Below are 23,329 nucleotides of genomic sequence, written 5' to 3'. Positions count from 1 at the left end.
CTAGGATTGGACTAAGACCCGTGATTGGCAACCACGGGTCAATTAGAAATGGAATCGATCATCCTATATAATATGTGATATTATGATTGTATGCATGTTTAGACATAAATTGCGTGAATCCGGCAATGCATGCAATAAATTAAATATGATGAGACAAATATTTTTATAAATAAAATCCCTCATTTTAAATATGATTTAAAATTTATATCAAGATAAATAAAGGAAATTTAAATATTGTTTAAATGTTCCTACCTTCCATCAACGGTCAATGTATGTGATGCTACCCGCGGATACGGTCCGGCTCATATTATTGGGGGGGCCCGTCCGTCGGAAAGCTGTACATTGGATCGACAAATGTTGTAAGTTGGGTGGAACTCCCATGGGATCGGCTCATATTATTGGGGGATCCACATGGCGACCGTCCATCACAACTTAATATTGATGGGTCATCTTGACATGTCACTTTAAACGGCGTCATATTATTGGGCCCTTATTGGACATGAGGTAAATACATGGGGGTTGCTTTGGAAGCAATTGGGCTCTACCTTTTGAGAATTATGGTTGGCTGATATTATTCGGGACCATAAGTTTGTCAATTGGACTCCATGTTCTCACTAAGGAAAAAGTTTCCCGTTTTCACTAGAGGGTGGTGAAATCGTTAAAATAGTGGGAGTGAGATTCATAAAATAAAATTCGCCAATTTTATGTCTTAGTAAATTATTTAAACAATCATCGATAATTGTCTGTTTTATCTTAGTAATCCACATGTTTCTGTTCTCCAACAAAACAAACTTATTGACGCAAACAATACAGAATGATTCCATAAGTTAAGATTGTCCTAAGTTCGGAAAAAGATTTTCTAAGTGTTAGAAAAGGCTTCTCCGAAAACAGCCCCGGCTAATGTAACTGCCGAAAGGTTGGCCGAATTAGAGAAATGGTTGGACCATGATCTCAAGGCCAAATGTTACATGAAAAATTGGACAAGTCTAAACAAGTTTGCCATCACTGCAAGAAACCCGGTAATTGGAAACGTAACTGCAAGGAATACCCCAAGCAGTTGCGAACTGCAAAGGGTATGTTTTACATTCAAATAAACATGTCACTTAATACAACTTCTTGGGTATTGGATACCGGATGTGGATCTCACATTTGCAATGATTTGCAGGTGATGACAAGAAGTCGCAGGCTTAGAATGGGTGAGACCCAGCTGAGGCTCGGGAATGGTTCCAGAGTTGAAGCTACGGCCATTGGAGATGTTTGTTTGATTTTGCAGAACGGTTTTAAATTATTGTTGAGAGATGTTTTATTTGTGCCAGATTTAATTAAAAACATTATTTCTATTTCTATGCTTGATAGAGATGGTTATTCTTGTAATTTTGTGAATGGGATTTGCAATATTTACAAGAATGAATGTTTAATTGGAAATGGACAACTTGAAAACGATCTATACAATTTAAAACCAAAAGACGTTCCAGTAAATTGTATTGACAAACCGGCGACAACAAACAAAAGGAAAATCGATAGTCAAAACCCGGCAAACCTTTGGCACGCTAGACTAGGTCATATTTCCTCAAGGAGGATGAACAAGCTAGTGGGAGAGGGCATGTTTGATATGTCTAATATTAACTCTCTACCTACTTGTGAATCCTGCCTAAAAGGAAAAATGACTAAATCTCCTTTTAAGGGGAAACCTGAGCGTAGTCAAAATCTGTTGGATTTGATCCATACAGATGTTTGTGGTCCATTTAGAGTAGGGACTCAACATGGCCACACCTACTTCATTACCTTTACTGATGATTATTCAAGGTATGGGTATTTATATTTAATGAAATATAAGTCTGAAGCATTTGAAAAGTTCAAAGAATTCAGGGCTGAAGTAGAAAACAAGCTAGGTAAAAGTATTAAAGCACTTCGATCGGATCGAGGTGGAGAATACTTGAGTACCGAGTTTTTGGACTATCTGAAAGAGAATGGGATTCTCTCTCAGTGGACTCCTCCTATGACACCACAGCTTAATGGTGTATCGGAGCGTCGTAATCGAACTTTGTTGGACATGGTTCGATCTATGATGAGCTTCACTGAGCTTCCACCTTCGTTTTGGGGCTATGCGCTTGAAACGGCGGTATTGTTGTTGAATAACGTCCACACTAAAGCAGTGGACAAAACACCATACGAGTTATGGAATGGCAAAGCTCCTAAGTATTCATACTTGAGGATTTGGGGATGTCCTGCTTACGTGAAGCGGACAGTGGGAGATAAGTTGGATAGTCGATCCAGCTTGTGTTATTTTGTGGGGTATCCGAAGAATTCAATCGGATATTATTTCTATTATCCTGCTGAAACAAAAGTGTTTGTTTCACGGAATGCCACCTTCTTGGAGAAGGAGTTCTTATTGGATAAGAAAGGCGAGATGATGGAACTCGAAGAAGTTCGAGAAGAACCCGAAATACAAAATAACGATCCCACACCTCAGGAACCATTGCTGGACACGCCTGCACCTAGAAGATCCGAGAGGACTTCTAGACCTCCAGTTCGATATGGTCTTCTTCTTGAAGAGGGTCAAGATGAACCCGACATTGGATGTGATCCAAGAAGCTTCAAGGAAGCAATTTCTGATGCGGATTCGAATTTATGGCTTGAAGCTATGCAATCAGAATTGGATTCGATGCATACTAACCAAGTCTGGACTTTAGTGGATCCTCCCGATGGAATTGTTCCAATAGGGTGTAAATGGATCTACAAAAGAAAGCTTGGGCCTGATGGTAAGGTATTGACCTACAAGGCGCGATTGGTGGCTAAAGGTTATACTCAAAGGCAAGGAGTTGACTATGACGAAACCTTTTCACCAGTTGCAATGTTCAAGTCCATAAGAATCCTTATTGCCATAGCTGCATGGTATGACTATGAGATATGGCAAATGGATGTGAAGACTGCTTTTCTTAATGGAGACATTAAGGAAGAAATCTATATGAAGCAGCCTGAGGGGTACACATCCATGGGAAGCGAGCATAAGGTATGCAAGCTTCAGAGATCAATTTATGGTCTAAAACAAGCATCAAGAAGTTGGAACCAGAAATTTGATGAAACAATTAAAGACTTTGGTTTCATCAAGAACCCGGAGGAACCTTGCGTGTACAAGAAAGTAGTTAAGGATGCGGTGACATTCTTAGTACTTTATGTTGATGACATCCTACTCATTGGGAATGATGTAGGGATGTTGCAGTCAACAAAGATATGGTTATCAGGTAGATTTTCGATGAAGGATTTGGGTGAGGCATCCTACATTCTTGGGATACAGATCTATAGGGATAGATCTAAGAGAATGATAGGACTCACTCAATCAACCTACATCGATACCATATTGAAACGGTTTTCAATGGATGGGTCCAAGAGAGGACATCTACCCATGTGTCATGGAGTTTCTCTATCCAAGTCTATGTGTCCCAAGACTGATGCAGAGATAGAGAATATGACACATGTACCATATGCGTCAGCTATAGGTAGTATCATGTATGGGATGATATCTACCAGACCGGATGTAGCATTTGCTCTGAGTGTCACGAGCAGATATCAGTCTAATCCTGGTCAGATGCATTGGAAAGCCGTGAAGGATATTCTTAAGTACTTGCGAAGGACTAAGAATATGTTCATGGTTTATGGAGGACGAGAACTCAAACTGGAAGGCTATACCGACTCTAGCTTCCAAAGTGATGTGGATGACTCGAAGTCAACCTCTGGATTTGTGTTCATGCTCAATGGCGGTGCTGTCTCTTGGAAGAGTTCCAAGCAGGACACCACAGCGGATTCCACCACTTAGGGTGAATACATTGCAGCATCAGCTGCTGCTAAAGAGGCCGTTTGGATGAGGAATTTCGTCCAAGAGTTGGGCGTCATTCCTGAATTTGTTGGTCCAGTCCCGGTGTACTGCGACAACACGGGTGCCGTTGCTCAAGCAAAGGAACCAAGGTCTCATCAAAGATCCAAACACGTACTGAGGAAATACCACATAATCCGGGAGATTGTGGAAAGAGGAGACATCAGTGTCGAACGAGTGGCCTCTGCAGACAATATCGCTGATCCACTTACTAAGCCTTTGCCAGGACCATTGTTTGACAAACATCGCGAAGCAATGGGTCTACGTAGTATGACTAGTTGGCTATAGGGCAAGTGGGAGATTGTAAGAGTGGGTGCCCAGTGAGCCAACTGTGTGGCTATGGGCTTTGTTGACTCTTTGTATAAACAATCTTTTGTTTAATATTATTTACACTTTTATGGCAATGACTTTATATTACTTCATATTGTTATATTGTGATATACTATTGTTGTTTTGATAAAGACCTTGAATATACTATAGTGTATGTAAGATGTGGTAGAACATGGAGATGTCTATCATGAAATACATCTTATAGTCACTGTATATTCTAAAACCGTTCCTAGTCGATTGAGCCGTCCGATAATAAGGATAAGGATCGCTCGAGTTTGAGACTAGCATTTGCGATGCGGAGTACCACGTTTCATTGGTAGGGAACATGGAGATGTTCGAAGCATGCAAATGGATATTCATAGGATGAATAGTCGAACTACCCTATCCGGACTTTCCAAGTGGTTATCACTTATCGAGTGGATAAAGTCCGCGGTTTTGGTTGTACACCATTAGTCCTTACGACTTGAAACATCATGGAGACTCTATATGCTAGTACTGTGCTTTGACTCGTTTACCGACTCTGAGGGGGTCATCAGGTGTCGAGATTGGGTACAGTTACGACACATATAGGAGTCAATGCATTGTTGTCAAGGATTCACCACATACTTGCGAGTGTGGATATCCTATGCGATCTGAGGAGATATTAGTGTGACAAATCTCTGGCCAGAGTACTTGATGTGATTTAAGAAATGGTTTCTTAGTAGCACATGCGATGTCACTAATTTGATCTTCAAGATGCATTGCATAGTTATCGAATCTTGAGCGACTCTCGATATACCAATGGTTGTTGATTCGATCGGGATATATGGATGAAGGGACCGTACTGTACGTTAACCAAAATCTACTGGTTCTTGTAGGCACTATCAGTGATACCTAGGGAATCATGGGGCGATGTTGCTAGGTGCTTTACCATGATTCGTTGGGCAAGTCGGAAAGTGTTGTTCCGAGTCACAAGGAGTTGTGAGCCCACGGCTAGCTGTATCCCTGAACCATTGAGGGTCACACAGTGTAATGGAGTTTTAATCCCCGTTGAGATAGTTAAATTTAAAGAGTTAAATTTAATGAACTAAGGAGTTGGACTTCTTAATTAAGAGGAAGGGAGTAGGATTTCCTAAAATGACATAGGGATGGACATTTTTGGAAACCACTGAATTCGGATTCAGGAAAATTTATTTTGACTTTAAAACGTGCAGAAATGGTTTCTGTGCACATTGGTGAAATCGTTTCATCAATCGGAGTCACGATGAATTTTATATTAATTTCTGAACGAGCGGGCTTTGCTTGTCGGGCCCCAGCTTATGACTAATGGGCCCTAAGGTGTTAGTGGCCTGCATTATAAATAAGTTATTTCAGTACAGAAATTACAGACGATAGCTCATAATTTTGAGAGAAAAAAATCGAAACCCTAGCCCCTCTCTCAAGCTTGGCCGTCGCCCCCTCCCTCTCTGTCTGAGAAATTCCGGTCTGTGATTTTGAATCGCAGTAAGGAATAACGAATCAAATTCGTGTATTCTCTTCGCAGAAAACTTCTGATAGATTTTCTAGTGCAATCTATCAGAGGGATTAAACCTCTGTTCGTGGACCTGATTGAAGGCGTTCATCGGTTCCAGGGAGAGACAACAAGAGCAGAATTGTTCTGTTGGTGTCCATTAATCTCGTTGCGAGATTTGAGGTAAAATTTATTTAATTGTTATTTAAATTTTACACACACGTAATTCAATCGATGAACGGTTGATACCCATACCATGGAAACGTTCCATGAAAAATTTTTAAACTTCCGCTGCACCGGGTATCAATCGTAATTGGTCTGGGAACTCGCCAGTTTTTTCCAACAATCAGCTGCTGCTAAAGAGGCCGTTTGGATGAGGAAGTTCGTCCAAGAGTTGGGCGTCATTCCTGAATTTGTTGGTCCAGTCCCGGTGTACTGTGACAACACGGGTGCCGTTGCTCAAGCAAAGGAACCAAGGTCTCATCAAAGATCCAAACACGTACTGAGGAAATACCACATCATCCGGGAGATTGTGGAAAGAGGAGACATCACTGTCGAACGAGTGGCCTCTGCAGACAATATCGCTGATCCGCTTACTAAGCCCTTGCCAGGACCATTGTTTGACAAACATCGCGAAGCAATGGGTCTACGTAGTATGACTAGTTGGCTATAGGGCAAGTGGGAGATTGAAAGAGTGGGTGCCCAGTGAGCCAACTTGTGGCTATGGGCTTTGATGACTCTTTGTACAAACGATCTTTTGTTTAATGTAATTTACACTTTTATTAATGGCAATGACTTTATCTTTCTTCATATTGTTATATTATGATATACTATTGTTGTTTTGATAAAGACCTTGAATATACTATAGTGTATGTAAGATGTGGTAGAACATGGGGATGTCTATCATGAAATACATCTTATAGTCACTGTATATTCTAAACTGTTCCTAGTCGATTGAGCCGTCCGAAAATAAGGATAAGGATCGCTCGAGTTTGAGACTAGCATTTGCGATGCGGAGTACCACGTTTCATTGGTAGGGAACATGGAGATGTTCGAAGCATGCAAATGGATATTCATAGGATGAATAATCGAACTACCCTATCCGGACTTTCCAAGTGGTTATCACTTATCGAGTGGATAAAGTCTGCGGTTTTGGTTGTACACCATTAGTCCTTACTACTTGAAACATCATGGAGACTCTATATGCTAGTACTGTGCTTTGACTCGTTTACCGACTCTATGGGGGTCATCAGGTGTCGGGATTGGGTACAGTTACAACACATATAGGAGTCGATGCATTGTTGTCAAGGATTCACCACATACTTGCGAGTGTGGATATCCTATGCGATCTGAGGAGATATTAGTGTGACGAATCTCTGGCCAGAGTACTTGATGTGATTTAAGAAATGGTTTCTTAGTAGCACATGCGATGTCACTAATTTGATCTTCAAGATGTATTGCATAGTTATCGAATCTTGAGCGACTCTCGATATACCAATGGTTGTTGATTCGATCGGGATATATGGATGAAGGGACCGTACTGTACGCTAACCAAAATCTACTGGTTCTTGTAGGCACTATCAGTGATACCTAGGGAATCATGGGGCGATGTTGTTAGGCGCTTTACCATGATTCGTTGGGCAAGTCTGAAATCGTTGTTCCGAGTCACAAGGAGTTGTGAGCCCACGGCTAGCTGTATCCCTGAACCATTGAGGGTCACACAGTGTAATGGAGTTTTAATCCCCGTTGAGATAGTTAAATTTAAAGAGTTAAATTTAATGAATAAAGAAGTTGGACTTCTTAAATAAGAGTAAGGGAGTAGGATTTCCTAAAATGACATAGGGATGTACATTTTTGGAAACCACTGAATTCGGATTCAGGAAAATTTATCTTGACTTTAAAATGTGCAGAAATGGTTTCTGTGCACATTGGTAAAATCGGTTTATCAATCGGAGTCACGATGAATTTTATATTAATTTCTGAACGTGCGGGCTTTGCTTGTCGGGCCTCAACTTATGACTAATGGGCCCTAAGCTGTTAGTGTCCTGCATTATAAATAAGTTATTGCAGTACAGAAATTACACACAACTGGTCATAATTTTGAGAGCAAAATTTCGAAAACCCTAGCCTCCTCTCTCTCAAATTCGGCCGCCCCCTCCCTTCTCTGCGTGAGAAATTCCGGTCTGTGATTTTGAATTGCAGTCTGGAATAGCGAATCAAATTCGTTTATTCTCTTCGTAGAAAACTTCTGATAGATTTTCTAGTGCAATCTATCAGAGGGATTAAACCTCCATTCGTGGACCTGATTGAAGGAGTTCATCGGTTCCAGGGAGAGACAACAAGAGCAGAGAAATCTGTTAGTGTCCAATAATCTCGATTCGAGATTGAAGGTAAAATTTAATAATTGTTATTTAATTTTACACACACAAATAATTTAATCGTTAAACGGTTGATACCCACACTATGGAATTGTTCCATGATAAAATTTTTAAACTTCCGCTGCACCGGGTATCAATCGTGATTGATCTGAACGCCAGTTTTCCAACAGTATATCACAATATAACAATATGAAGAAAGATAAAGTCATTGCCATTAATAAAAGTGTAAATTATATTAAACAAAAGATTGTTTATACAAAGAGTCATCAAAGCCCTTAGCCCAAAGTTGGCTCACCGGGCACCCACTCTTTCAATCTCCCACTTGCCCTAAAGCCAACTAGTCATACTACGTAGACCCATTTCTTCGCGATGTTTGTCAAATAATGGCCCTGGCAAGGGCTTAGTAAGTGGATCAGCGATATTGTCTGCAGAGGCCACTCTTTCGACAGTGATGTCTCCTCTTTCCACAATCTCCCGGATGATGTGGTATTTTCTCAGTACGTGTTTGGATCTTTGATGAGACCTTGGTTCCTTTGCCTGAGCAATGGCACCCGTGTTGTCACAGTACATCGGGACTGGACCAACAACTTCCGGAATAACGCCCAACTCTTGGACGAAATTCCTCATCCAAACGGCCTCTTTAGCAGCAGCTGATGCTGCAATGTATTCTGCCTCAGTGGTGGAATCCGCTGTGGTGTCCTGCTTGGAACTCTTCCAAGAGACAGCACCGCCATTGAGCATGAACACAAATCCAGAGGTTGACTTCGAGTCATCCACGTCACTTTGGAAGCTAGAGTCGGTATAGCCTTCCAATTTTAGTTCTCTTCCTCCATATACCATGAACATATTCTTAGTCCTTCGTAAGTACTTAAGAATGTCCTTCACGGCTTTCCAATGCATTTGACCGGGATTAGCTTGATATCTGCTCGTGACACTCAGAGCAAATGCTACATCCGGTCTGGTAGATATCATCCCATACATGATACTACCTATGGCTGATGCATATGGTACATGTGTCATTTTCTCTATCTCTTCATCAGTTTGGGACACATAGACTTGGATAGAGAAACTCCATGACACATGGGTAGATGTCCTCTCTTGGACCCATCCATTGAAAACCGTTTCAATATGGTGTCGATGTAGGTTGATTGAGTGAGTCCTATCATTCTCTTAGATCTATCTCTATAGATCTGTATCCCTAGAATATAGGATGCCTCACCCAAATCCTTCATCAAGAATCTACCTGATAACCATACCTTTGTTGACTGCAACATCCCTACGTCATTCTCAATGAGTAGGATGTCATCAACATAAAGTACTAAGAATGTCACAGCATCCTTAACTACTTTCTTGTACACGCATGGTTCCTCCGGGTTCTTGATGAAACCAAAATCCTTTATTGTTTCATCAAATTTCTGGTTCCAACTTCTTGATGCTTGTTTTAGACCATAAATTGATCTCTGAAGCTTGCATACCTTATGCTCGCTTCCCATGGATGTGTACCCCTCAGGCTGCTTCATATAGATTTCTTCCTTAATGTCTCCATTAAGAAAAGCAGTCTTCACATCCATTTGCCATATCTCATAGTCATACCAAGCAGCTATGGCAATAAGGATTCTTATGGACTTGAACATTGCAACTGGTGAAAAGGTTTCATCATAGTCAACTCCTTGTCTTTGAGTATAACCTATCGCCACCAATCACGCCTTGTAGGTCAATACCTTACCATCTGGCCCAAGCTTTCTCTTGTAGATCCATTTACACCCTATTGGAACAATTCCATCGGGAGGATCTACTAAAGACCAAACTTGGTTTGTATGCATCGAATCTATTTCCGACTGCATAGCTTCAAGCCATAAATTTGAATCCGCATCAGAAATTGCTTCCTTGAAGTTTCTTGGATCACATCCAACATCGGGTTCATCTTGATCCCCTTCAAGAAGAAGACCATATCGAATAGGAGGTCTAGAAGTCCTCTCGGATCTTCTAGGTACAGGCGTGTCTATCAATGGTTCCTGAGGTGTAGGATCGTTATTTTGTATTTCGGGTTCTTCTCGAATTTCTTCGAGTTCCATCATCTCGCCTTTCTTATCCAATAAGAACTCCTTCTCCAAGAAGGTGGCATTCCTTGAAACAAACACCTTTGTTTCAGCAGGATAATAGAAATAATATCCGATTGAATTCTTCGGATATCCTACAAAATAACATAAGGTGGATCGACTATCCAACTTATCTCCCACTGTCTGCTTCACGTAAGCAGGACATCCCCAAATCCTCAAGTACGAATACTTAGGAGCTTTGCCATTCCATAACTCGTATGGTGTTTTGTCCACTGCTTTAGTGTGGACGTTGTTCAACAAAAATACCGCCGTTTCAAGCGCATATCCCCAAAACGAAGGTGGAAGCTCAGTGAAGCTCATCATGGATCGAACCATGTCCAACAAAGTTCGATTACGACGCTCCGATACACCATTCAGCTGTGGTGTCATAGGAGGAGTCCACTGAGAGAGAATCCCATTCTCTTTTAGATAGTCCAAAAACTCGGTACTTAAGTATTCTCCACCTCGATCCGATCGAAGTGCTTTAATACTTTTACCTAGCTTGTTTTCTACTTCAGCCTTGAATTCTTTGAACTTTTCAAATGCTTCAGACTTATATTTCATTAAATATAAATACCCATACCTAGAATAATCATCAGTAAGGTAATGAAGTAGGTGTGGCCATATTGAGTACCAACTCTAAATGGACCACAAACATCTGTATGGATCAAATCCAACAGATTTTGACTACGCTCAGGTTTCCCCTTAAAAGGAGATTTAGTCATTTTTCCTTTCAGGCAGGATTCACAAGTAGGTAGAGAGTTAATATCAGACATATCAAACATGCCCTCTCCCACTAGCTTGTTCATCCTCCTTGAGGAAATATGACCTAGCCTAGCATGCCAAAGGTTTGCCGGGTTTTGGCTATCGATTTTCCTTTTGTTTGTTGTTGTCGGTTTATCAACATAATTTATTGGAACGTCTTTTAGTTTTAAGTTATATAGATCATTTTCAAGTTGTCCATTTCCAATCAAACATTCATTCTTGTAAATATTGCAAATCCCATTCACAAAATTGCAAGAATAACCATCTCTATCAAGCATAGAAACAGAAATAATGTTTTTAATCAAATCCGGAACAAATAAAACATCTCTCAAAAGTAACTTAAAACCGTTCTTCAAAATTAAATAAATATCTCCCACAGCTTTAGCTTCAACTCTGGAACCATTTCCGAGCCTCAGCTGGGTCTCACCCATTCTAAGCCTGCGACTTCTTGTCATCACCTGCAAATCATTGCAAATGTGAGATCCACATCCAGTATCCAATACCCAAGAAGTAGTATTAAGTGAAACATTTATTTCAATATAGAACATACCCTTCGCAGTTCGCAACTGCTCTAGATATTCCTTGCAGTTACGCTTCCAATGTCCGGGCTTCTTGCAGTAATGGCAAACATCCTTGGACTTTTCCATGTTTGAAGCCTTTGTCTTGTACTTCTTCTCGGGTTCGATTTTTTTGGGTGGGGCAGAACGTTTCTTACCCTTTGTACTTGGACCCTTCTTAGCAGAAGAAGAGGAGCCCACCAAGAAAGCCGGTTTATCCTTCTTTAATGTGGATTCATATGTCACAAGCATATTGACCATCTCTTCAAGGGAGGCCTCTATCTTGTTCATATTGAAATTCACCACAAATCCGTCAAACGAAGAAGGAAGTGATAGAAGTAGTAAGTCCACGTTGAGTTCATGCTCCAACACCAAATCAAGGGTTACTAACTTCTGTATGAGCCAAATCACTCGTACCCCATGATCACGGACCGAAGTCCCTTCACGCATGTGACACGTCATTAGCTCCTTTACAGTAGCGAACCTTTCAGCCCTCGATTGAGCCCCAAAAAGTTCCTTGAGTTGTACGTGAATGTCAGCAGCATTCACGGTATCCTCAAATCGCCTCTGGAGTTCATCAGACATCGAGGCTTGCATATAGCATTTGGCCTTGATATCATGGTCCCACCATGTATCAAGTTTGACTAACTCTTCCAGACTTACGTCAGTTGGTGCTTCCTTCGGAGGATATTTTTCTAACACGTAGAGCATCTTCTCCGAAGTTAAGACAATCTTCAACTTACGGAACCATTCCGTATAGTTTGCGCCAGTCAATTTATTTTGTTCGAGGATCGAGAAAAGTGTGTTACGCGAATTCATCTTTATGAAATACTGAAAAGAAACAGACAAATATCAGTGATTGTTTAAGTAATTTACTAAGACATAAAATAGGCGAAATTTATTTTATGAATCTCACTCCCACTATTTTAACGATTTCACTACCCTCTAGTGAAAACGAGAAACTGTTTTCCTTAGTCAGAACATGGAGTCCAATTGACAAACTATGGTCCCGAATAATATCAGCCAAGCATAATTTTCAAAAGGTAGAGCCCAATTGCTTCCAAAGCAACCTCCACGTTTTTACCTCATGTCCAATAAGGGCCCAATAATATGACGCCGTTTATTGTGACATGTCAAGATGACCCATCAATATTAAGTTGTGATGGACGATCGCCATGTGGATCCCCCAATAATATGAGCCGATCCCATGGGAGTTCCACCCAACTTACAACATGTGTCGATCCAATGTACAGCTTTCCGACGAACGGGCCCCCCAATAATATGAGCCGGACCGTATCCGCGGGTAGCATCTCATACATTGATCGTTGATGGAAGGTAGGAACATTTAAACAAATTTAAATATTCTTTATTTATCTTGATATCAATTTTAAATCATATTTAAAATGAGGGATTTTAATTTTGAAAATTTGTCTCATCATTTTTAAAATTTTGTATGCTTGCCGGATTCACACAATTTTGTCTAAAACATGCATACAACAATAATATCACATATTATATAGGATGATCGATTCCATTTCTAATCGACCCGTGGTTTCCAATCACGATTCTTAGTCCAATCCTAGGTAATATGCAGTATGCAATGCAATCCTATTACATTGTGCTTCCAATTTACATTTCTTCTGTCTTTATTGTCTGCTGGGCCCACCTCCGTCTTCAAATCTTCATCTCCCACTAAATCTAATGTATTTACAATAAATAACAATGACAAGTAGGGGATACATTTTAAGGGGTGGGAACGGGCCATAAACCAAGCCCACTTTTATTACATATGACAATTCATATTGGGCCATAAATCAGGCCCATTAATAAATCCAACAACAATAAAAACAAATGTAAATTCCTAACATACACCTACAAAATTGGTCATTGCAATCGATCATCCTTATCCAATAACATTTAATTCAAAATTAATTTATTGGATAACATGCAATGGCAATTTAAATTTAAAAGGATAAAATCATATTTCATATATAAAATCTTATTTTACATACAAAATCATATTTTATCTTTTTATCAAATAAAATCATATTTTATCTATAAAATCCAATTTTATACATAAAATCATATTTTATTCAATATATCCATAAGATCATATCTTATCATCAATTGTACCAAAAATAATTAATTTCAAAATTCAATTTAACGGATAAAATATTTAAATTTTCCAAAAATTCAAATTTATCCAAAAATCAATTTTAAAATTTTCGGACTCGAACAATTCGATCCGATGCCTTGTGGACCAATCAAAACAATTTTCGATCGGACCAAAAATAGAATTTTAACATATTAAAATTTAATTTTAAAATTAAAAAATTAATTTTCCCGCGGGCCGCTCGGGACACTTCCGGGCTGCCCGCGCCCCAAAGGGCTTGGGTCGGGCAGCGACGATCGCTGCCCTGGGCAGCGCCGTCTCAGCGCCCAGCGCTGCCCAAGTTTTGCCCGAAATTTTTTTTTTTTTTATTTTTTTTAAAATATTTATTTTGTTTCAAAAACCGAGGCTTAAAAATTTTTGTACAATCGATTAATTTAATCGCTTGATCTGAGAAACCTGGCTCTGATACCACTGTTGGAGAACGCGGCGATCAGATCAATCAGAATTGATACCCGGTGCAGCGGAAGTTTAAAATTTTTATATGGAACGATTCCATATTGAGTATCAAAACTTTTACGATTAAATTGTGTGTGTAAAAATTAAATAACAATTATAAATTTTTACCTCCAATCTCGAATCGAGATTATGGACACCAATAGATTGCTCTGCTCTTGTTGTATATCCCTGGAACTGATGGACGAACTGTTCTTCAATCAGGTCCACGAACAGAGATTTAATCCCTCTGATAGATTGCACTAGAAAATCTATCAGAAGTTTCTACGAAGAGAATTAACGAATTTGATCCGTTAAACCAGACTGTAATTCAAAATTCACAGACTGGATTTTACCGAGCAGAGGGGAGGGGGGCGGCCACTGTTAGAGAAAAATACTAGGGTTTTCGAAAATTTGTGACCTGTTGTGTGTAATTTCTGTACTGCAATAACTTATTTATAATGTAGGCCGCTAACAGCTTAGGGCCCATTAGTCATAAGTTCAAGCCCGACAAGCAAAGCCCGCATGTTCAAAAATTAATATAAAATTCATCATGACTCCGATTGATAAACCGATTTCACCAATGTGCACAGAAACCATTTCTGCACCTTTTAAAGTCAAGATAAATTTTTCTGAATCCGAATTCAGTGGTTTCCAAAAATGCCCATCCCTATGTCATTTTAGGAAATCTTACTCCTCTACTCTTAAATAAGAAGTCCAACTTCTTTGTTCATTAAATTTAACTCTTTAAATTTAACTATCTCAACGGGGATTAAAAATCCATTACTCTGTGTGACCCTCAATGGTTCAGGGATACAGCTAGCCGTGGGCTCACAACTCCTTGTGACTCGGAACAACAATTTCCGACTTGCCCATCGAATCATGGTAAGAGCGCTTAGCAACATCGCCCCATGATTCCCTAGGTATCACTGATAGTGCCTGCAAGAACCAATAGATTTTGGTTAGCGTACAGTACGATCCCTTCATCCAAATATCCCGATCGAATCAACAATCATTGGTATATCGAGAGTCGTTCGAGATTCGATAACTATGCAATACATCTTGAAGATCAAATAGTGACATCGCATGTGTTACTAAGAAACCATTTCTTAAAACACATCATGTACTCTGGCCAGAGATTCGTCACACTAATATCTCCTCAGATCGCATAGGATATCCACACTCGCAAGTATGTGGTGAATCCTTGACAACAAAGCATCGACTCCTATATGTGTTGTAACTGTACCCAATCCCGACACCTGATGACCCCAATAGAGTCGGTAAACGAGTCAAAGCACAGTACTAGCATATAGAGTCTCAATGATGTTTCAAGTAGTAAGGACTAATGGTGTACAACCAAAACCGCGGACTTTATCCACTCGATAAGTGATAACCACTTGGAAAGTTCGGATAGGGTAGTTCGATCATTCATCGTATGAATATCCATTTGCATGCTTCGAACATCTCTATGTTCCTTACCAATGAAACGTGGTACTCTGCATCGCAAATGCTAGTCTCAAACTCGAGCGATCCTTATCCTTATTATCGGACGGCTCAATCGACTAGGAACAGTTTAGAATATACAGTGACTATAAGATGTGTTTCATGATAGCCATCCCCATGTGCTACCACATATTACATACACTATAGTATATTCAAGGTCTTTATCAAAACAACAATAGTATATCACAATATAACAATATGAAGAAAGATAAAGTCATTGCCATTAATAAAAGTGTAAATTTTATTAAACAAAAGATTGTTTATACAAAGAGTCATCAAAGCCCTTAGCCAAAAGTTGGCTCACCGGGCACCCACTCTTTCATCCTTAAAAGAATTTCGTCCTCGAAATTCGACTTACCAAACAGTTCAGGATAGCGTGCTCGCATTTCTTGTTCTGTTTCCCAAGTAGCTTCTTCAACCAACTGGTTGCTCCATAATACTTTCATCATTGGAATCTCTCTGTTTCTCAACCTACGAACTTGTCTGTCCAAGATTTGAACAGGCATCTCCTCGTAGGACAAGTCTGGCGTCCATTTCACTGGCTCATGGCGGATAACATGAGAAGGATTTGCCACATACTTCCTTAGCATAGAGATATGGAAGACATTGTGGACACCCTCCAAGTTTGGCGGTAGTGCCACTCGGTACGCTCGAGCCCCAACTTTTTCTAGGATCTCGAAAGGTCCTATATATCTTGGACTCAATTTACCTTTCTTTCCAAATCTCATAACACCTTTCCAAGGTGACACCTTTAGAAATACATGGTCACCTATTACAAACTCCAAATCTCTACGTCGCTGGTCGGCGTAACTTTTCTGTCGACTTTGAGCTGTCAACATTCTGTCTCTGATCTTAGCTATTACATCCACCGTTTGAGTCACTATATCTGGTCCCAAAACAGCTCTCTCTCCAACTTCATCCCAATGCAAGGGAGTTCTACACCTTCTCCCATACAATGCTTCATAAGGAGTCATGCCAATAGTTGCTTGATAACTATTGTTGTAAGTAAACTCCACTAAAGGTAATTTCGATTCCCAATTCCCTCCAAAGTCGATCATACAAGCTCTCAACATGTCTTCGAGTATTTGGATCACTCATTCTGACTGACCATCTGTCTGAGAGTGGAAAGCTGTACTGAAAGCTAGCTTTGTTCCCAATCCTCTATGTAAACTTCCCCAAAAGTTCAAAGTGAACTTAGGATCCCTGTCAGATACTATCCTTGCTGGAACTCCATGCAATCTGAAAATTTCTCGAATGTACAGCTCTGCATACTGATTCATCGAGAAGTTATTCCTGACTGGAATAAAATGAGCTGACTTAGTTAACCTGTCAACTATCACCCAAATCGAGTTCATCCTTCGCGGTGAGACTGGCAATCCTACTACGAAATCCATAGTGACATCTTCCCACTTCCATGTGGGTATTGACAAGGGTTTTAGGAGTCCCGCTGGCCTTTGATGCTCAATTTTTACCTGTTGACAAGTCAAACATTCACTCACAAATTCTACGATATCCTTCTTCATACCTGGCCACCAATATAAGGATTGCAGATCCTTATACATTTTCGTACTTCCTGGATGAATGGAATATGGAATAGTATGGGCTTCAGTCATCACTTCCACTCTCAATGAGTCTACTGCTGGCACCCACATTCTACCTCGGTGATGAACAATTCCATCTTTGACAGTGTACAATGTACCACCCTTGGCTTCATCTCTGTTCCTCCACAACGTCAACTATTCATCAGAAGCTTGGCCTACTCTATTCTCTCAAGCAAACTAGGTACTACTGTTAAGGCTGCTAGAGTGCATACCTCCATTGGTTCAAATACCTCCAAACTCATACGTGCAAATTCAGCAATCAACTCCTGCTGCACTGTCAATTGGTTCAATCTTGCAGACTTGCGACTCAAGGCATCTGCTACAACATTAGCCTTACCAGGATGGTAGCTAATGTCACAGTCGTAGTCCTTCACTAATTTCAGCCATCGCCTCTGCCTCATATTCAACTCCTTCTGAGTGAAGAAATATTTTAGGCTTTTGTGATCAGTGAAAATCTGACACATTTTGCCGTACAAGTAGTGTCTCCATAGCTTCAAAGCAAAAACAACTGCCGCCAACTCAAGATCATGCGTCGGGTAATTCCTCTCAAGGACCTTCAGCTGTCGAGATGCATACGCTATTACTTTATCATCCTGCATCAACACAGCTCCTAATCCACTATTATAAGCATCGGTATAAACCACAAAGCGACCCGTGCCTTCGGGAATTGCTAGCACTGGCGCTGAAATCAGTCTTTCCTTCAATTCTGTAAAGCTCTTCTCACATTGTTCTGACCACACAAACTTCACACCTTTTCGAGTTAAGGAAGTCAGTGGTAGGGCTATCTTGGAGAAGTCTTGAATAAATCTCCTGTAGTAGCCTGCTAAACCCAAGAAGCTTCGTATTTCTATAGCATTCTTTGGGGCAGCCCAATTACGAACCGCTTCCACCTTCGACGGATCCACCTCAATCCCCTTAGCTGAAACTATATGACCCAAAAATGAAATCTGCTCCAGCCAGAATTCACACTTACTATACTTAGCATACAGTTGCTTTTCTTTCAAAGTTTGCAACAACGTAGCCAAGTGCTGACGATGATCCTCCCTACTGCGAGAAGTCATCTATGAAGACTATGACAAACTGATCCAAGAAAGGTTGAAACACCCTGTTCATCAAATCCATGAACACAGCTGGTGCATTGGTCAACCCAAACGGCATTACCAAGAACTCATAGTGGCCATAGCGAGTCCTGAATGCTGTCTTTTGCACATCTGTATCCTTTACCTTCAGCTGATGGTAACCTGATCGCAGATCAATTTTTGAGAACACCTTTGCCCCTTTCCATTGGTCTAACAAGTCGTCTATTCTGGGCAAAGGATATCTGTTCTTCACTGTAACTCGGTTCAGTTCTCTGTAGTCAATGCACAATCTCATTGACCCATCTTTCTTCTTGACGAACAACACCGGTGCACCCCAAGGCGATACACTCGGTCTGATGAACCCCTTATCCAGTAATTCCTACAACTGATCCTTCAATTCTTTCATCTCGGTCGGTGCCAATCTGTACGGTGCCTTAGAAGCTGGCTTAGTTTCAGGCAACAGTTCTATCCCAAATTCGACTTCCCTGACTGGAGGCAATCCCGCAACATCATCGGGAAAAACTTCTGGAAAGTCCTTCACTACTTCCACTTCCACAAGTTTTGGTCGCTGTACCTCCAAATCACCAATTAGACTCGTAAGAAAGCCTGTACACCCATTACTCAATAATTGCCAGGCTGTTCCTGCAAAAATCATACCTGGTGCGCTCTTCTTAGAGGTTGTGCGGAATGCAAACGGTTTCCCATTTTGGTCTTTCAATGAGACAGTCTTTCGTTTGCAGTCAATAATAGCCTCATGCCGAGACAACCAGTCCATCCCAAAAATCACATCGAAATCCACCATTTTCAAAACAATAAAATCTGCACACAAAACTAGACTCTGCATCTGAACTTTGCAATTTCTTACCACACTACTACTTTCCAGTTCTTCTCCTGAGGGTAACGACACACAAAATTTTGAAAGAGATTCATCCGGCAAGACCCCCAATTTCATCATAAAATTAACAGATATAAAAGAGTGCGTAGCTCCTGAATCAATCAACACGAAAGCAGGTAAACCAGCGATACGGATCATACCTGTGACAATTGCAAAATCTGGGTCAACCTGATCGTGAGTCATAGCAAACACTCTTCCCCTGATAGGATCCTTTGACTGCGGGCAATCCTTGGCGAAATGCCCTGGCTTCTTGCAAAGAAAGCAAGTATTGGTCCCAAGCATGCATTGACCTGAGTGTGGCTTCCCACACTTTTGACAGATAGGTGCATTCGCCGGCCTTGGAGCATTGGCGTTCGGCTGATTCTGTCCCTGAGGTCGCGCCTGATTGGGGTTTTGGCGCTGCTGCTGCTGCGGTCTCCTCTGAGCTGGGGCTTGGTACGACCTCTTCTGACTAGACCCTTGTTGTTCTCTTCCTTGGTAACTGGCTCTTTTCGCTTGTGATTCTTTGATAATATCATTCCCATATTTTTCTGACAACATAGCCTCATCGAATGCTGCTCGGTACGTTTGTGCCCCACTCAATCTGACATCACGACGAATAGTGGCATTCAGTCCCTCCGTGAAATGCTTCAACTCCTCCGCAGCATTACCTGAAATCATGGGCACAAAATACCTCCCCCTTTCAAACTTCTTCACATACTCAGCAATGGACATACTCCCTTGGCGGAGCTCCAGGAATTCTCTAGCAAGTCTAGTCCTGGTACTGATAGTGAAATATTTCCCATAGAACACATCTTTGAATCCATTCCAAGTCAACGTAGTCATATCCACAGCAGAACGTGCTCCCTGCCACCAAATTCGCGCATCATCACGAAACATAAAGATGGCACACCTCACACGGTCTGCATCAGTGAGCTGCATGTAGTCAAAAATGGTCTCCACTGACTGTACCCATTCCTCAGCTACAAGGGGATCAGCCCCTCCTCTGAACTCCTGCGGCCCTAGATCCTTAAACTGTTTAAAGATCGGATTAGTCAGTAGTGGCTGATTGTTATTCCGTCCTCCCGCCTGTGCTTGGATTAACTGCTGAATCTGCTCCCCTTGGGCTCTACTCTGCTCTTGCAATAGAGTCGCCAACCCAGCCAAAAACTGGTTATTTTGATTGTCCTCATTGTTCGGATTCCTACGGTTAGCCATAATCCTGTTGTCCATACAGTCCACATGCTTAATTACGTTATTTAAACATAACATCCTAATTAACATGCATAAATATGTTGGAAAACCGTGTTCAGATCAATTGAATTGATACCCGGTGCAGCGGAAGTTTAAAAATTTTATTTTTCTTTGATATGAAACAATTTCATATCATGGGTATCAAAACGTTTAACGATTAAATCACACAAGTAAAATAAATAATAATTAATTAAATATTTTACCTCCAATCTCAAAGCGAGATTATGGACACCAACAAAATTTAATCTGCTCTTCTTGTATATCCCGGGAACCGATGGCGTCACGATCAATCACCGGAATAAGGTCCACGAACAGAAAACAGAAACCCTCTGATTGACTGCAGTAGAAATCAATTAGAAGTTTGCGTAGAGAATAAACAGATATGATCTGTTAATTCAGAATTGTAATTTTCACAAAAAACACAATCCGAATTTTCTCAAAAAGGCAAGGAATTTTCGAAAAATCCCTTATAATTGTTTATGCAGTGTTCAAAAATTGAAGACTGAATTGCATGCAATTTTCGAACCCACTACATATATTTATAGATAATTTCTAGACTAGGTTAAGTTATAATTGTGTTAGGACTCTAACTCATTAAAGCCCACAATCCATAACTTAAGCCCAACAAGCCAAGCCCGTTGTTCTAAAAATTAATATAAAATTCATCGTGACTTCGATTGATAAACTGATTTCAGCAATGTGCACAGAAACCATTTCTGCATCTTTTAGAGTCAAGATAATTTTTTCTGAATCCGAATTCAGTGATTTCCAAAAATGTCCATCCCTATGTCATTTTAGGAAATCTCACTCCCTTTAGTTAAGAAGTCCAACTTCTCTTTCATTAAATTTAACTCTTTAAATTTAACTATCTCTACGGGGTTTTAGTAATCAATTACTTGTGTAACCCTCAATGGTTCAGGAATACAGCTAGCCGTGGGCTCACAACTCCTTGTGACTCGGAACAACAATTTCCGACTTACCCATCGAATCATGGTAAGAGCGTCTAGCAACATCGCCCCATGATTCCCTAGGTATTACTGATAGTGCCTGCAAGAACCAGTAGATTTTGGTTAGCGTACAGTATGGTCCCTTCAACCAAATATCCCGATCGAATCAACAACCATTGGTACATCGAGAGTCGTTCGAGATTCGATAACTATGCATAACATCTTGGAGATCTATTAGTGACATCGCATGTGTTACTAGGATAAACATTAACCTAAAACACATCATGTACTCTGGCCAGAGATTCGTCACACTAATATCTCCTCAGATTGCATAGGATATCCACACTCGCAAGTATGTGGTGAATCCTTGACAACAAAGCATTGACTCCTATATGCGTCGTAACTGTACCCAATCCCGACACCTGATGACCCCCATAGAGTCGGTAAACGAGTCAAAGCACAGTACTAGCATATAGAGTCTCAATGATGTTTCAAGTAATAAGGACTAATGGTGTACAACCAAAACCGCGGACTTTATCCACTCGATAAGTGATAACCACTTGGAAAGTCTGAATAGGGTAGTTCGATCATTCATCATATGAATATCCATTTGCATGCTTCGAACATCTCTATGTTCCCTACCACTGAAACGTGGTACTCTGCATCGCAAATGCTAGTCTCAAACTCGAGCGATCCTTATCCTTATTTTCGGACGGCTCAATCGACTAGGAACTGTTTAGAATATACAGTGACTATAAGATATGTTTCATGATAGTCATCCCCATGTACTACCACATCTTACATACACTATAGTATATTCAAGGTCTTTATCAAAACAACAATAGTATATCACAATATAACAATATGAAGAAAGATAAAGTCATTGCCATTAATTAAATGTAAATTATATTAAACAAAGATTGTTTACACAAAGAGTCATAAAAGCCCTTAGCCACAAGTTGGCTATCCAGGCACCCACTCTTTCAAAATATTATTCGCAATAGCTATCATGCATCTTAAACAATCCAAAACATAAAACTTACAGACATGAAGACGAAGCATAAGGTCGTGGCGAGAATGCATGTGTGCGACAAACCCAGAGTGAACTGCTCTGATACCAAGCTGTAACGTCCCAATTTCTCAACCGAAACGTTACTCAAACATACTTACATAAAATTTTTAAAGAAATAAAAACTTTGCGGAAGCATCATATTCTTTATTAAAAGAGCGTATAAAATGTGCACCAATAAAAGAAAACATCTAAAATTATTTGCCAAGCATGGCCATCAACTTAAAAATTTAAAACTTGTTTGCCTCTCAACCAATAACAATATCTAAAACATCCTCCAATCTAAAGCATTCACACTCATGCATTGCTTGTTGGACCGACCCCTGCCTCTTCTTTATGTCCGCCCACATAATCATCAATAAAAGCATCCACATCGTCATTACCTGCACCATTCAAGTATAGTGAGTCGAAAGACTCAACAAGAGCATGCAGAAAAGGATTTTCTAACTTTAAAAGAGAAAACTTTAACATAAACTTTACAGAAATAACTTTGATGTAGTCCTAACATAAAATATTTGGGGTGATGAAGTATGAGTAGTGTGGTAACCGTCATAACGAGCCATTCATAGTTTTCTGTTGATCAACAAGCATATGACATTACGCCCGTAAACTTTCATTCTTTGGATAGCCGCTTCGGAGCTCAACCCGAAGTACTTATCCCGTATAACCAACCCGTGAGCCATGTTTGGATAGCCGCTCCGGAGCTCATCCCAAAGTGCATATCCCATATAATCACCACAAGACGCATAACTCATCAAAATATTTTCCATGCATCATATCATTCATCTTATCATGTCATTTCATAAGTCTCGTACTTGTTCATAAAGTTTCCCGTGATGCTACATGCTTAAAATCCGTCAAAACATTTCATGAGAATTTAACTTTCATGAGAAAATCACATATTC

The 23,329-nt window shown here is 40.3% G+C and overlaps 1 protein-coding gene across 1 annotated transcript; it reads right to left on the bottom strand.

Annotated features, from left to right (window-relative positions):
• Positions 1–16,694: 16,694 nt before the first annotated feature.
• On the bottom strand, positions 16,695–20,372 carry LOC140862447 (uncharacterized). Its single transcript, XM_073265469.1, has 5 exons — positions 18,709–20,372; positions 18,363–18,507; positions 17,756–18,148; positions 16,927–17,072; positions 16,695–16,839 (listed from the first exon to the last, which is right to left on the bottom strand). Exons 1-5 carry the CDS (start codon positions 20,370–20,372, stop codon positions 16,695–16,697), a joined length of 2,493 nt encoding a protein of 830 aa, XP_073121570.1.
• Positions 20,373–23,329: the final 2,957 nt, after the last annotated feature.

This window comes from Henckelia pumila, chromosome 4 (genome assembly GCF_033568475.1).
Source record: "Henckelia pumila isolate YLH828 chromosome 4, ASM3356847v2, whole genome shotgun sequence".
In the NCBI taxonomy this organism is placed as follows: domain Eukaryota; kingdom Viridiplantae; phylum Streptophyta; class Magnoliopsida; order Lamiales; family Gesneriaceae; genus Henckelia; species Henckelia pumila.
This window is presented reverse-complemented; position numbering and strand designations above follow the sequence as displayed.